The sequence below is a fragment of the Phocoena sinus genome, chromosome 11 (genome assembly GCF_008692025.1).
Source record: "Phocoena sinus isolate mPhoSin1 chromosome 11, mPhoSin1.pri, whole genome shotgun sequence".
NCBI lineage: Eukaryota > Metazoa > Chordata > Mammalia > Artiodactyla > Phocoenidae > Phocoena > Phocoena sinus.
In genome coordinates, this window is record NC_045773.1 from 75,352,926 (window position 1) to 75,367,533 (window position 14,608).

Here is a 14,608-nt window from a genome sequence, read left to right on the forward strand (position 1 = left end):
AGGAGCCTCAGATTTACCCCCAATAAACTAGGAAATGCTTGTTCATCCTCAATGCTTGGAAGTCCTTCTCTATGAATCTCTAGGTACTTTTCCAAACACAAACCTTTGCTAGGTTTTTAGAATACACTTTTCCAAGAGACTAATCAAAGAATTATAACATGAGCACACGAACAAGGCAAGGATTAAATACACTCAACTACTCAAGTAACAAACACCTAATATTTATTAATAAATTAGTACACTTGAAGGCAGTTTTCTGATATCAGTCCCTCACCACTACCCACAAACCCCACCCACACAAAGGGAGTCCACACCACCTTTGCATTAGAATTCAGCAACTAAGCATCAAAGAGCACGTTTATAAATGGGAGCAGAGTTGCAAATATATCAGACAAGAGTTCTTAAAGCTGCAGCCATTTTTAACTAAAGTGATTGAATGAAGGAAACCCACCAAGACCGAGGCCTCGAGGGCAGACCATACCTATCGACTATGTGTGTATAAAAAACAAGACATCTTGTAAAGCAAAGCTGGACAAATTCCCTTTGGAAAAGGTGTCATTTGTCACCAGCACTTCAATTATGACTTTCCAAAGTACAGCAATACGTTCCAGAACAGCTCAATCTCTAAAAGTTGAAGTTCAAGTTCCTTGGTGGCCCAGTTGTCAAGCCACTCAAATAGCAAGTCATGATGGCTTGTGAGGATTTCATGTCTCCAGCCCAGAGCAGAATAGCGTAAGGGGAGCACACGTAATCAAGCATTCAACACGGTGTCCAGGTGAAAACCATACAATCAGCAACAGTGTGGTCAAGTTTCAGCCATAAATATGAACTACCCAACAAGGCATGTTAAAAAGATACTTCAAGATCTAATTGCATTACAGTAACTCAATGGGGTCTTACGTTTCTTGAACCCTTAAGAAAATTCATAAATGGCAAATAATAAAATAGTAATAATAATAATAAAGCAGATGTGAATGTTGAGACATGAAGACAGCTTATAGCATTCACAAGATGCTATGACACTTTTAAGAAGAAGTTAAGAGCCTCATAATCCAGTGTGTGGGAAAAGCCACACTGTATCTGTGATACATTAGGGGAATTTAAAGTGCACAGAACAATTTTGAGAATACATACGAAGGCAAGACAGAGAAAATATGGAACCTAAAAAAACTTCAGTGGTGGATATTCTGAAACAGTTGAAAAGGCTTATATGCTAACTTCCCAGGAGGGTTTTTAAAAAGAAAGAATGAACTCAAAACACTGGCCATATACTCTGTTAAACACACACACACACACACACCAAAAAACAAAAATTAAAAAAAAAAAAAAAAGAATAAAAACGCCACCCTGCCACTAAATTGAGTAATTTCCAGAGTGCAGTATTCCTCGTGTTCTACAACAGGTCGGGGAGATGGCTATAAACAGAGTCCAGGAGGGTCTGGCTGGCTTCCTGGCTCTTGACTCCAATGATCTCAAACAGCCGGTCCAGCTTGTCCTCGGCCTGAGGAATCTCTTCAATCACCCGCAGCTCCTCGGGATTCAGGATGTGGAGCATGTCATCAAAAATAGGCTGCAAGTCGCAGGGGTCCAGGCGCACCTGTCGCAGCACTGTGTCCTTCTTTTCTGCAGGGAGGAGAGGAGAGGGGACAGCTGTAACGGGACTGTATTGGGGGACGGAGGAGAGCTAAGGTGACAGCGACCGTCTCCCCAGGCTGTCCCCATCCCACCCTGCAAGGTGAGGGAGTGAAGCTCAGGCACATTTTTAAACACCACAGTGGTTTTTACCGACGTTGCACGTAAGATAACAAACAAGATGTGTCTAACAGAGATCAGACAAGGATCTGCTTATCTGCTTGGATGCGTTGTTGATGGAACATGACATTTGCCTAGACTCAAATGACGTCTCCGAAATTCTCCTAAAACTCAGGAGAATGCTGAAATACTTAAAGAAACTTTAAAAAAAACAAAAACAAAACGTCACTACTTTCCCCATCTGTAACATGTTAGTAAGCAAAGATATGAGCCCAGCCTTTCCCCTCAAACATTCCAAGTCAATAATCGGCTATTCTGACTTCCTAATTACATTGTCATATTTTAAAATTAAACTGCTTAGAGCAAAAGCACATAAATAAGAAAATATTGCTTCTTGGGTCATATCTTACAATGGAGTGAGGAACTATAACTTCTACTACCATTTATAAAATGTATTCTCTAAAATATAATATGTAACATAAATTATAAACTAAAATATAAATCTTTATATAAGTATAGAGATATATGAATATATAAAGTATAAAATATAAATATGTGAAATAGAATTATTTTATAAATATACAAAAAACAACATAAAATATACCCCTTTCGGTAAAATATAACCGGTGTTACCCAAACTAGGAAATTTCTAACAAAAACCTGTCATCAGTATAGTGTACATGCTAATTCCCTACCCTGCTATTCAAAACTGCAAGTGGCAAATTATTTACCGAAAGTACCAACCCATGATGTTTAAAACATTGTTATTTGCAACCAAGCTTAACAGAGCGAAATTTAATTTCAGTCACTAAAACCTCTACTCCAGACTCTCAAGATAAGTTATACTTTAAATCCCTGGATTCTGCAAGCCTAGTAAATAATTTGTACACACACACAAAAAACCCTGCCAGACTACACGTTATCGGACCTTCCCCGAAACACACACTCGATAGCACCATGAGGATCGAGGGTGACCGATACTCCTGGACGCAGGCTCCCGGCCGGACAGTCGGGGCTATAAAGATTTTCTAGGCAGGTCCAGACTGGCTAATGACGTCGTTTCGCGCAGACCAGCCTCACCTCGGAGTCCAGGGAAGGTCATTTAGATGACCCAGCCCCTACTGGAATGGGGAACTGATGGAGGGAGAGATGCCACGGGCTCTTTGAGGGGAGGCTGAAGAATGAATGTGGGTCTGAGCCATCCGTACCTTTGGTTATAAAGGATCCGGTCCTGCTCAGCGCCGAGGAGCCGCTGGACGTGGAGTCACAGCGAAGGAGGGGCTCGGACTCGTCCACGAAGAAGCCCTTGTTCTTATCCAGCGGGGAGGGCTCCACCGTCAGAAGCGTGGAATTCTCAAGTTTCGGGTTGGGGTTGGCGACCGGGCTCGTGCTAAGCGGACTGGGGCTCCTCGGGAGAGCCAGCTTGTCAGTTTCCAGCTGTGGAAAGAAACAATTTTGAATTATATACTTCAAAAATTATAGAAACTGGGGCTTCCCTGGTGGCGCAGTGGTTAAGAATCCGCCTGCCAATGCAGGGGACACGGGTTCGAGCCCTGGTCCAGGAAGATCCCACATGCCGTGGAGCAACTAAGCCCGTGTGCCACAACTACTGAGCCTATGCTCTACAGCCCACGAGCCACAACTACTGAGCCCGCGTGCCTAGAGCCCATGCTCCGCAACAAGAGAAGCCACCGCAACAAAGAGTAGCCCCGGCTCATCGCAACTAGAGAAAGCCCGCGCGCAGTGGCAAAGACCCAATGCAGCCAAAAAAAAAAAAAAAAAAAAAAAATTATAGAAACCAAATGGAAAGCATCTGAAAAAGAATATACACATATGTGAATAACTGTATAACTTTGGTGTACATCAGAAACTAACACAAGATTCTAAATCAACTATACTTCAATTTTTAAAATAAAAGAAATAATTTTTAAATTAAAAAAATGATAGAAAAAAAATGAAATTTAAAGCCCTTCTTGGGGCTTCCCTGGTGGCGCAGTGGTTGAGAGTCCGCCTGCCGATGCAGGGGACACGGGTTCGTGCCCCGGGCCGGGAAGATCCCACATGCCGTGGAGCGGCTGGGCCCGTGAGCCATGGCCGCTGAGCCTGCGCGTCCGGAGCCTGTGCTCCGCAACAGGAGAGGCCACAGCAGTGAGAGGCCTGCGTACTGCAAAAAAAAAAAAAAAAAGCCCTTCTTGGATGCTTTTTTTGGGTTCCATTTAGTATTTTGTGGATAAATTCTCCCATTTTGACAGTCCATAACTTACATTATTGCTAGATACACACACACACACCCCCTTCAAAATGCACAAGAGGATATGTATGAACGTTAAAAATTAGGAAGCATATGCACCAAGCTGTTACCTCACAGGAGTGAAACTGGGCAAGAAAGTGAGGAGGAAGATGTCCAACAAGAATATAATTTTGTACCTGCTGGAAATGGTCTTAGATATTATCCAGCATATTCCCCTCTGTTTCGGGATGAATTACGTGCACCCAAAATTCGTATGTTGAACTCATAACTCCTTGTACCTCAGAACATGACTATATTTGGAGATAGGGCCTTTAAAGATGTAATTAAGGTACACCTGGGCCCTCATCCAATATGACTGATGTCCTTATAAGAATAGATTAGGACACAGACACACAGAGGGGAAGCCATGTTGAAGACACAGGGAGAAGATGGCCATCTTCGACATGCCCAGGAGAATCAACCCTGCTGACACCTTTACCTCAAACTTCTAGTCTCCAGAATTGTGAGAAAACACACTTCTGATGTTTAAGCTTCCCAGTCTGTAGTAGTTTATTATGGCAGCCCTTGCAAACAAAAACACCCTCTCTTTACAAGTAAGGAAACAGGCCCAGAGAAGGTAAGTGACTGTCTTTAGGGCACCCAGCCAGGAAGTGGCAGAACTAAAACTCAACCCTCCGTTTCCTGATTCCCATTTCAAACTAGCTCAGGAAGTAAATAAAACTGCTTGAAAAAAATGAGAACAGGAGAACACCAGAGCAAAAGCGGCTGGAAGGAGAGAGGGAGAACCACCCCGCTGGAGCCAATGGATAGGCTCTTCAGGATGTAGGGGAGACCGTGAAGCTTGCATTCCAGGGCAGGGATCAGAGAGAAGATAACAAGAAAGCAAGCAAACAAGATGGGTTCAGATGGAGACAGTGAGCATCATGGCCGCTCTGGCTGGTGCATGGAGGCTGGATTTTAGGGAGGTAAGAATCAACACAGGAAGACTAGTTAGGATGCTGCTACAGTGAGCGGGCAGGTGACGTGTAATCATGGCTTGTACCAGGGTGCACAGTGGAGATGAGCGTAAGTGATGAGTGGTATCACCCCGTTTTGCAGGTGAAATGACTACGGCCCAGAGACGGCACACAAACCCGGGGAGAAAGTCAGTGCTCAACTCAGACCAGCTGGACATCTCTAGTTGCCCCTGTCATTTGACACCATACCCTAGAAATCTGGCAGACACTGGTGGCATCTCCTAGTCGGTTGACTTATATTTTTATTGGTTCTTCTGGCACAGAGGGAAATCTGGGAGTCAGGTGGCCAGATGACACGGGGCAGGGTGCAGACAGTGATGTGCACTCTTCCCGGAGCTGTTAATCACCGCTCATTAGAAACCTCATGACTAGACTCCCACTTGTCAAGAGAAACATTTTCCAGTTCCTCAATCAGGAAGACATTGCCCCTTGTTTCAAAGGATGACGTTCACCAGTTGTAAAACGCACAAAGCAAAGCACAACTGCCTCTTTTACAAGCTTTACAGCCTGAGAAATTCTTGCAACTGTGCAGATTCTGAAGGCCTCTGACACGGCACATCTAATGTTCCAACAGCATTTTTCCCTTGTACAACCACCCGCATCCTACTTCTGCTTCCAGTGCAATCTTAAGGCTTGGATATCACGCATTCCCACCAGTCCTGTTCTGATCCACAGACAAGTGTTATGGATACGTTTTTAAGATTTGAATTCATTAGGCCCTGGCATGCATGTGCCCCTCCTCCCTGAAAATGCACATGGCCATTCATGCCAAAACATGTTTTTTATTCACTCAATTAGACAAAGAACACTTGTCTACGCTCTGGTTCTCAGGGACAGTACATTGGATGACCCGGCCAGTCAATATAGCGCACTGTTCTTGCTTAAAAAAAGAAATTCCTGGGCTTCCCTGGTGGCACAGTGGTTGAGAGTCCGCCTGCCGATGCAGGGGACACGGGTTCGTGCCCCAATCCGGGAAGATCCCACATGCCGCAGAGTGGCTGGACCCATGAGCCATGGCCGCTGAGCCTGCGCGTCCGGAGCCTGTGCTCCGCAACGGGAGAGGCCACAACAGTGAGAGGCCCGCGTACCACAAAAAAAAAAAAAAAAAAAAAAAAAAAAGAAATTCCTGCCCACAAATCACATGCCTAAGAAATCCACCCACCTATTTCCTGAACTCAGTCCAAAACTTTCAATATTTAATATTCCCCCCAATTTTGCCAAAGGATATTATCAGTGGAAATTAAGTACATGACTTCTAACATAATTTGGAAGGCAGAATGCTGAATTGATGCTGTCCGATCATTAACAGTGAGTCAAGTGAATGGGAAAATGCCGCTAGGAATGGTTTTAGAAGTTCCACAATGGAGCTCACACCACAGCTAAAGCCAGAGACCATTTGACAAGCATCTTTCTAGAAAATCTATTCCTCTACCAAGTAAAGATATCTGTCACTATGTACAGGATACACAGTAGCTGGTTGCATTGCAGATTTCTCTAAAGTTACTTGCATTTTTTTCCTAGCAGGAAAAAAAAAATTTGCCCCTAGAAACTTACTTCTTTCCTCCCTTTACCGTACTATTGACAATATCCATCAAAATTGTTTTGCAGGGCTTCCCTGGTGGCGCAGTGGTTGAGAGTCCGCCTGCCGATGCAGGGGACACGGGTTCGTGCCCCGGTCCGGGAAGATCCCACATGCCGCGGAGTGGCTGGGCCCGTGAGCCATGGCCGCTGAGCCTGCGCGTCCAGAGCCCGTGCTCCGCAACGGGAGAGGCCACAACAGTGAGAGGCCCGCGTACCGCCAAAAAAAAAAAAAAAAATTGTTTTGCAGCAACTCAAGCACTGTGTTACCTGTGACTTCTCTAATAAGAAACTGAAGCCTCAGGATGTGTGGAATAAATTAATTCTTTATTTTCTTAGTTCAGAAAGTTCATGGTTCAGTATTGAGTTTAGAGCAAATAAAGAGCACTTATAATAAGATTCAGATGCTAAAAGAGAAGACAAACGCTCTAAACAAGAAAGCTAGATGTCCACAGAAGTGGGTTGTATTCTCTTGGAAAAGATTTGAACATAAACTTATCAAAATAGTCACAAAAGAGATTTGCTCAGGAGCAAATGAATTTATTCCTTTTTTGCCTTTAAGCTTCCCAAATTCTCTACAGGGCCATATTAACTTTTATAATTAGGAAAACAATAAATGTTATTTTTAAAAGCAGTTACCACTGATAAGTATATTTTCCCTCTGTTAATTGGAAAATGTGGCCGCAACAGCTCTTATTTATATTGGTAGCCAAGGAACAGGACAGTTGGAAAATCATCTACTTGGCTGAGCTCCTCTCCTTACTTTTTTTAAGCATTCACAGGCACAAAAGGACAACACTCCTCCCAACTTACTGTGGTGAAGCAAATATTAAGACTTAAACGAAAGGCCTCTGGGAAAACTTGGCCAGTGAAGGCAATGGATCCACCGGATATTTGAAGTCCCTTTGGAGAAACTTGAAAAGTAGAGTTCCTTTTGCTCTATAGCCATGCTGTAACCATGCTAACTTATAAGACTCATTTGAGAAATCAGGGTGAGACAGTAAGACAGACCAAAAACGGGGAGAAGGCAGGGATCCTGAGGGGAGAGCTCCCTCAGTAACCCAAATCAGTAAGAGTCTATTGTATGAACTTCAAGACAATGAAATTTATTTTGGCCAAATGAGCCCCAAATGTCCTCCTGATTAGTTTCCATACAAATACACTCTGTCCTTCCAGATACTGTATTTATTGGTCTAAACTGATAAGAAAAGAGAGATAAGTGGTTCACCTTACAGGACAGCTGAGTCATACCTAAAACTCCATTGCTGACCTGACTATTTTCCTTCCGGATTCCCAGAACCACTGAGTATGAGGAACCATCCAAAGGGATTAGGTAAACAAGCTATTGATTAAATTTCGTGGGCTTGAATGCCTCTGGGCTACAGAGGTTTGAGCAGTATCGGTGAGAACAATGATATAACTTGTCCTGGGTTGCACTGGAAAGAGCCATTTCCAGCTGTGTCCTTGCAACTGTCCACTCTTCTTCCCTCAACCAGCTCCCCAAACTGACATGCCCGCTTTGGGTGCACCATCAAATCACAACCTGAAACTGAACCTCAAAAGTACCTCTCCTCTTAACAAATATACACTACTATAGATAAAATAGATAATCAACAAGGACCTACCATATAGCACAGGAAACTCTACTCAATATTCTGTAATAACCTATATGGGAAAAGAATCTGAAAAACAATGGATGGATGTATATGTATAACTGAATGACTTTGCTGTATACCTGAAACTAACACAACGTCATAAATCAACTCTACTCCAATATAAAATTAAAATAAAATAAAATAACTCTCCTCTTTTAACATCAAACAAAATGCACTTCCCTGTTGACTGGCCCTTCCGAGGATAACACAGTGGAAGGCTGAAATGTTTCTCCAGCCCTGGGGATGGTGGAGCCATGGATGCTGAAGCCATTGTCATGGCGAGGGTGGTATATAAGTGAAACAGGAGTTTGAGACTACTTTGCTTCTCTCCTATGATGGAGCAGCATTCCCGAGCATACTCTGCAAACAGGCAGGGGTGGAAGACTCCAGCCCCAGAAGCCTTCTTTTCAGCGTGTTTCATGATCTTCATAGTCAACTCCTAAAAATCAAAATCATGACAATCCTGGAACATCCTGGCAAAGGAAGAAAGGAAATCTACCACTAACTAGCTGTGTGGTCTTAGAAAAACCCCACCCCTTTTCAGATCTGTTTCCTCATTTCTAAAAGAAAAAGGTTACTCTAGGTCATCTCTCTTCATATTGTCTTATTGTTTGTCTCACTATGGCTCTTTCATTCTCCCCACTCCCCACCTACAGACCCCCAACTCCCTTTCTCCTTCCAAGTTACTTCCACTGGTTCCTCAACTAAGGTTTACCACTGAGTTATTTTCAATTACTACCTAATTACAATCTCCCTGTGGTTGCACAATTTGTTTTCATAAAACTAATTAACAACTTTGCTGCATCAGTGATCCCCTGAAATGAAGCCTTAATTACCCAGCCCTGATGCCCCTTGCCAATCTGCTAAAATGGTTCAACTTAACCCCTTGGTTCCTGGTATCACTCAGTCAGATTCTACAAGATCCTTTTCTCTCCCCTCTGTAGCCAGATATGTCTGATAGACTCAAGAAGAAAGCTCCTTACAATTAAAAATCACCTTCCTACTGAACTTTCCCTCCAGACTTCATCCAACACTTAGAAAGAAGGAAGAATTCTTTTTTTTTTGGCGGTACGCGGGCCTCTCACTGTTGTGGCCTCTCCCGTTGCGGAGCGCAGGCTCAGCGGCCATGACTCACGGGCCCAGCCGCTTTGCGGCATGTGGGATCTTCCCGGACCGGGGCACAAACTCGTGTCCCCTGCATCGGCAGGCGGACTCTCAACCACTGCGCCACCAGGGAAGCCCAAGAAGGAAGAATTCTTATGTTACATTTGTGAAAACTTCTGTCACTTTAATGATGGTTTTCGAAAACCCATTTGCTAAATTCAACGGAAACGAATTGCTATTCCATCTGAGTTGACCAGCTTGTTACTCAGATCCAGTAAATAATAAGGGGCTTTAAAAAATAAGCCATCATCAGTACTCTGCTAAACAACTCAGCATGAAATATATGGAATCCATTTGATGTTAAGGTAGCGCTTATTAGCTCCATTTTACAGATGAGAAAACTGTGGCTTTAAGAGGTTTAAGTAACCTGCCCAAGATCACAGAAGCCAGGACTCAAGATCAGACATGGTCTAGTTTCCAAGTAATCATCTTTGCTGAGTCATGTCACTTCCCTGTCTGGACCCACTGCAGTTACAGAAATTGACAAACCCTGTAAACTCAATACAAAGACATCACATGACCAGAAGGGGCTGCCCTGGCCCATACAGTCTGCAAGGACCTGTAACTCAGTGACAGATCTTGAACCTCAGCTGGATGACTGCCCTGAGATAAAGATGAGAGATTATGTAATGAAACTTAAAAGCTTTTGCACAGCAAAGGAAACCATAAACCAGATGAAAGGACAACCCTCAGAATGGGAGAAGACATTTGAAAACGAAGCAACTGACAAAGGATTAGTCACCAAAATATACAAGCAGCTCATGCAGCTCAATATCAAAAAAACAAACAACCCAATCCAAAAATGGGTGGAAGACCTAAACAGACATTTCTAAGACATACAGATTGCCAACAAACACATGAAAAGATGCTCAACATCACTAATCATTAGAGGAATGCAAATCAAAACCACAATGAGGTATCACCTCACACCGGTCAGAATGGCCATCATCAATTAATCTACAAACAATAGATGCTGGAAAGGGTGTGGAGAAGAGGGAACACTCTTGCACTGTTGGTGGGAATGTAAATTGATACAGCCACTATGGAGAACAGTATGGAGGTTCCTTAAAAAACTGAAAATAGAACTACCATATGACCCAACAATCCCACTACTGGGCATATACCCTGAGAAAACCATAATTCAGAAAGACTCATGTACCACAGTGTTCACTGCAGCTCTATTTACAAGAGCCAGGACATGGAAGCAACCTAAATGTCCATCGACAGATGAATGGATAAAGAATATGGGGCACATATATACAATGGAATATTACTCAACCATAAAAAGCAACAAAATTGAGATATCTGTAATGAGGTAGATGGACCTAGAGTCTGTTATACAGAGTGAAGTAAGTCAGAAAGAGAAAAACATATACCGTATGCTAACGCACATGCATAGAATCTAGAAAACGGTACTGATGAACCTAGTGTCAGGGCAGGAATAAAGACGCAGATGTAGAGAATGGAGTTGAGGACACAGGTGGGGGGAAAAGGAAGCTGGGACGAAGTGAGAAGGTAGCATTGACATATGTACATTACCAAATATAAAATGGATGGCTAGTGGGAAGCTGCTGCATAGCACAGGGAGATCAGCTCGATGCTTTGTGACCACCTAGGTGGTGGGATAGGGGGGTGGGAGGGAGGCTCAAGAGGGAGGGGATATGGGGATATATGTACACGTAGAGATGATTCACTTTGTTGTACAGCAGAAACTAACACAACACTGTAAAGCAATTATACTCCAATAAAGATATTAAAATTTAAAAAATAGATAAAGATGAGAGACTATGTAAATAACCAGACACTTCAACTGTGGCCAATAACTGTTTTCTATTAGAAAATATTTCCGATCCCAACAGACCAGTGACTATTTAAAAAAACACAAATTCAATTTCCACTAAAGGTTTATCTCAAAGGAATTACAGTCACAAAAAAGACATGACTACAGCTATTTAAGGATGATGATATTATCTGAAGCTTGTTTCCCCCATTCTCCCAGCTGCCCGTGTAATCAAGATCGAATTAGATTTCATGACCTCCCATAGGTCCATGTAGGTATGTAAGATTGGGCTCTGATAAAAACGAGCACCTTCCTCCTTGCTATACAAATATCTCTTGATATCTGGATCTATGTAGTTCCTACCTTGAGAGAACAGGATTTCGGATGATAAGAAACGCTTTGTCATCCAAAGCTATGTGGTTCCAGGACTTCAGATCTACATGAGGGTTCAGATAATGATGGTTACCAGCCCTATCACAAAACATGTACCTGAATCTATTCAATTCCTAAGTTCAGATACTAAAGAATACCTGTATACGAGGATTTCTCCCTAAAAAAAATAAAACAAATACACCACCTCCAACAGAAAAGGGGGAAAATAGGTGGGTTTCTTTAAAGTTCCAGCTGCTAGGGGACAGACTTTAATTATTCTTCCGAGTGTGAATTCTTGTTCAATCCAACCCAGAGAAAGGGGTCTTAAGAAGAACAACCCAAATTTACTCAGCAAAATTTTTTGCAAACAAAAAGAAAAAACTTAAGAGGAAATTGAGAAGACGCTGATTGCTAAACCTTTAAAAGAAGGGTTATCATTTATAAGAAATTTGGAGGGAAGTCTTAGAAAGAGGAATATGGACTGGAAATATATACACACATATATAGATAAAGCAAAGATGTCAAAATATAATTGTTGAATCTAGGTGGTAGGGTCTGGGTGTTTGTTGTACTGTGTTTTAACTTTTCTTTGTTTCCTAAGTCTTATTTTTGAAAGTTAGGACAATAAATAAATTAAAAAGAAGGCTAAGGGCCAAATAACCTGAAGACAGAAATTCCCCAAACTTTTCCTAGGCTTCTGATTATTTTAGTCTTTTGTTGACCTTCCTTCTTTCTTCTCCGGCCCAGCCCAGAACACAGGAAAGGGAAGCACAGAGGGGCTTCCATTGCATAAGTAGGGAACAGTGCTAACACTTAAACGTAAATCATCAGCTGGCAAGCGGACACTGCAGCGTTATGCTGTCTAGATCTCCCTGGGTTCACTGGAGGTCACGGGATGGAAGCAGGAACAGGAGTACAATGCCAAGATGCCCTGTTCAGCTTCCCTGGGAACCCCTGCGCTGGACCACAGAGGCAACAGAGCTGAGTGAACACTGAGCTATGCACTGCCCAGGTAAGCTGCAAGCCAACAGCAGCACCTGCAGAACCAAGTCACCCACCCTCAGGAAGCTCACGGGATTCACGTGACCAAAAACTGCCCAAACCACTGGGAAATTATTTTAAAAGACACCCTGCACGCCCCCTACATCTGTCCAAGCACAGGATAATTCAAGAATTTTGTTTCAACTGCAACCTTACTTAAGATTCCATTTAAACATTAGCCCAGGCGAGCTGGCCATGGCTGGGTTCTCCTTTAAGTATCTCAAGCCCCAATCAAGGCAGTTGTCAGTCTTGTGTATATATGTCATCTGCTAATTCTGATCATGTCTAAGAGTTCATTTCAAATCCACCCACGTTTAAGCCAAGGTGTGGTTGGTGGCCAATCCTTGCCTAGCAAGAGAACTTAAGAGGACTAGGTGCACGGTGGGGCGAGGGGGCAGCCACAGGAAGCCACAAGCAGTGCTGTGCAAAGCTGCCAAAACTGGTAAGAACCAGCTGGCTCCGGAGGGAGGAGAGGAGGGCGTGGCCACCAGCTGCTGGCACATGTGTCTGCCAAGCAGTCCAGGCTGCTGACATCAACCGTAATGTTGCAGCCCTGAGCTGACTCACCGGCTAGCTTTCTCAAAAAAGGAAGTGAGGAGAGATAAGTCAGGGGGCCCCACCATTATAGGAGAAGATTGTGCTGTTGGAAATGCCTCGGGTTTTCGTAAACTTCACTCAATGAGACCTCCTATTAGGAAGCCTTTCCCACAAAAAAGCCTTTGGACAATTCTAATCATGAAAAAAGGTTGCAAGAATCATAAGCTTGCCTTAAGACAAGATAGAAGTATCCAACTATATAAAAGGAGGTCTTGTGCATTTCAAGTTTGCAAGGCACCTGTGTACTTAAGCTATGTACAGACACTTACTGTACAGTAGCTTTGACCCTTTATTTGGGGTACATTAATCTTACAGTATTTATCCACCCAACCCCAGACTGAGATACTGGTCCAAGGGGCCTTCAGTAGCTGCCAGTAAGTTATTTTAATGGCTGTCTTGAAGTTAACAACTGTTATAATGAAATAGCCTACCTGGTGCTAAATAAAGCCTTTAGAATGTTTTTTTAAAAAAGTATGGAGGATAGAAAATAATTTCATGGGAAATGCATGACCTTGAAATAAGAAGGCTCAAGCCGACCTTTGTGACTCAAGTTTTCTGAACGTCCCAAATTTGATTAAATTAGTGTTGTTTAATAAAATCGTTAATTGGATTCATGCCATTAGAATTAGACTATACATGGTACACAATGCCACAGGTACAAAAGGGGACCCTGAAACTACTTCCCCCTCACTAAACCCTGACTTTAGCTTCTCCGTACCTACCACCCCCAGTGTTAACTGTTACCAATTCCCCGTGTATTCTTCCAGACATTGTCTATACTTATACCAGTTGGTAGGTACATATATTCTCTACCCCACTCCAGACCTTCTCTTTCATGTTTTACAATTTTTTTTTACAATATGGTGTTAAGGTATACATACACACTGTCCTGTACCTTGCCCGTTTTTGTTTAAAAACACTTCTTGAGGTTAGCACATAAAGAGCTGACTCACTGTTTTTGATAAGTATATACTGTTACACTGTACAGATGTTCCATAGCTTACATAACCAGTTTTCTATTGAAGGGCATTTGTGTTGCTTCCACTCTTTTGATATTAATGAGGGATACTATAATGAATACTTATACTTGCATCACTCTGCACATATGTGGGAGGTATATAAGGATATATGTAGGATGGGGTCAGGAGGGGATGGATTGGGAGTTCGGGATTAGCAGATGCAAGCTATTATACAGAGAATGGATAAACAACAAGGCTCTACTGTATAGCACAGAGAACTGTATTCAATATCCTGTGATAAACCATAATGGAAAAGAATATGAAAAATAATGTGTGTATATATATATGTATAATTGAATTACTTTGCTGTACAGTAGAAATTAACACAACATTGTAAACCAGCTATACTTCAATAAAATAATTTTTTTAAAAAAAGAATATAT

The 14,608-nt window shown here is 42.6% G+C and overlaps 1 protein-coding gene across 1 annotated transcript in view; it reads right to left on the bottom strand.

Moving 5' to 3' along the window:
• Window positions 1-200: 200 nt before the first annotated feature.
• TNFRSF21 (TNF receptor superfamily member 21) overlaps window positions 201-14,608 on the bottom strand; it is a 66,205-nt gene continuing 51,797 nt past the window's right edge. The window contains exons 5-6 of the mRNA XM_032648978.1: window positions 2,961-3,189; window positions 201-1,623 (exon numbers count right to left, since the gene is read on the bottom strand). Of these exons, the coding sequence (XP_032504869.1) occupies window positions 1,394-1,623; window positions 2,961-3,189 (459 nt within the window). The 3' untranslated portion in view covers window positions 201-1,393. The remainder of the gene's footprint in view (window positions 1,624-2,960; window positions 3,190-14,608) is intronic.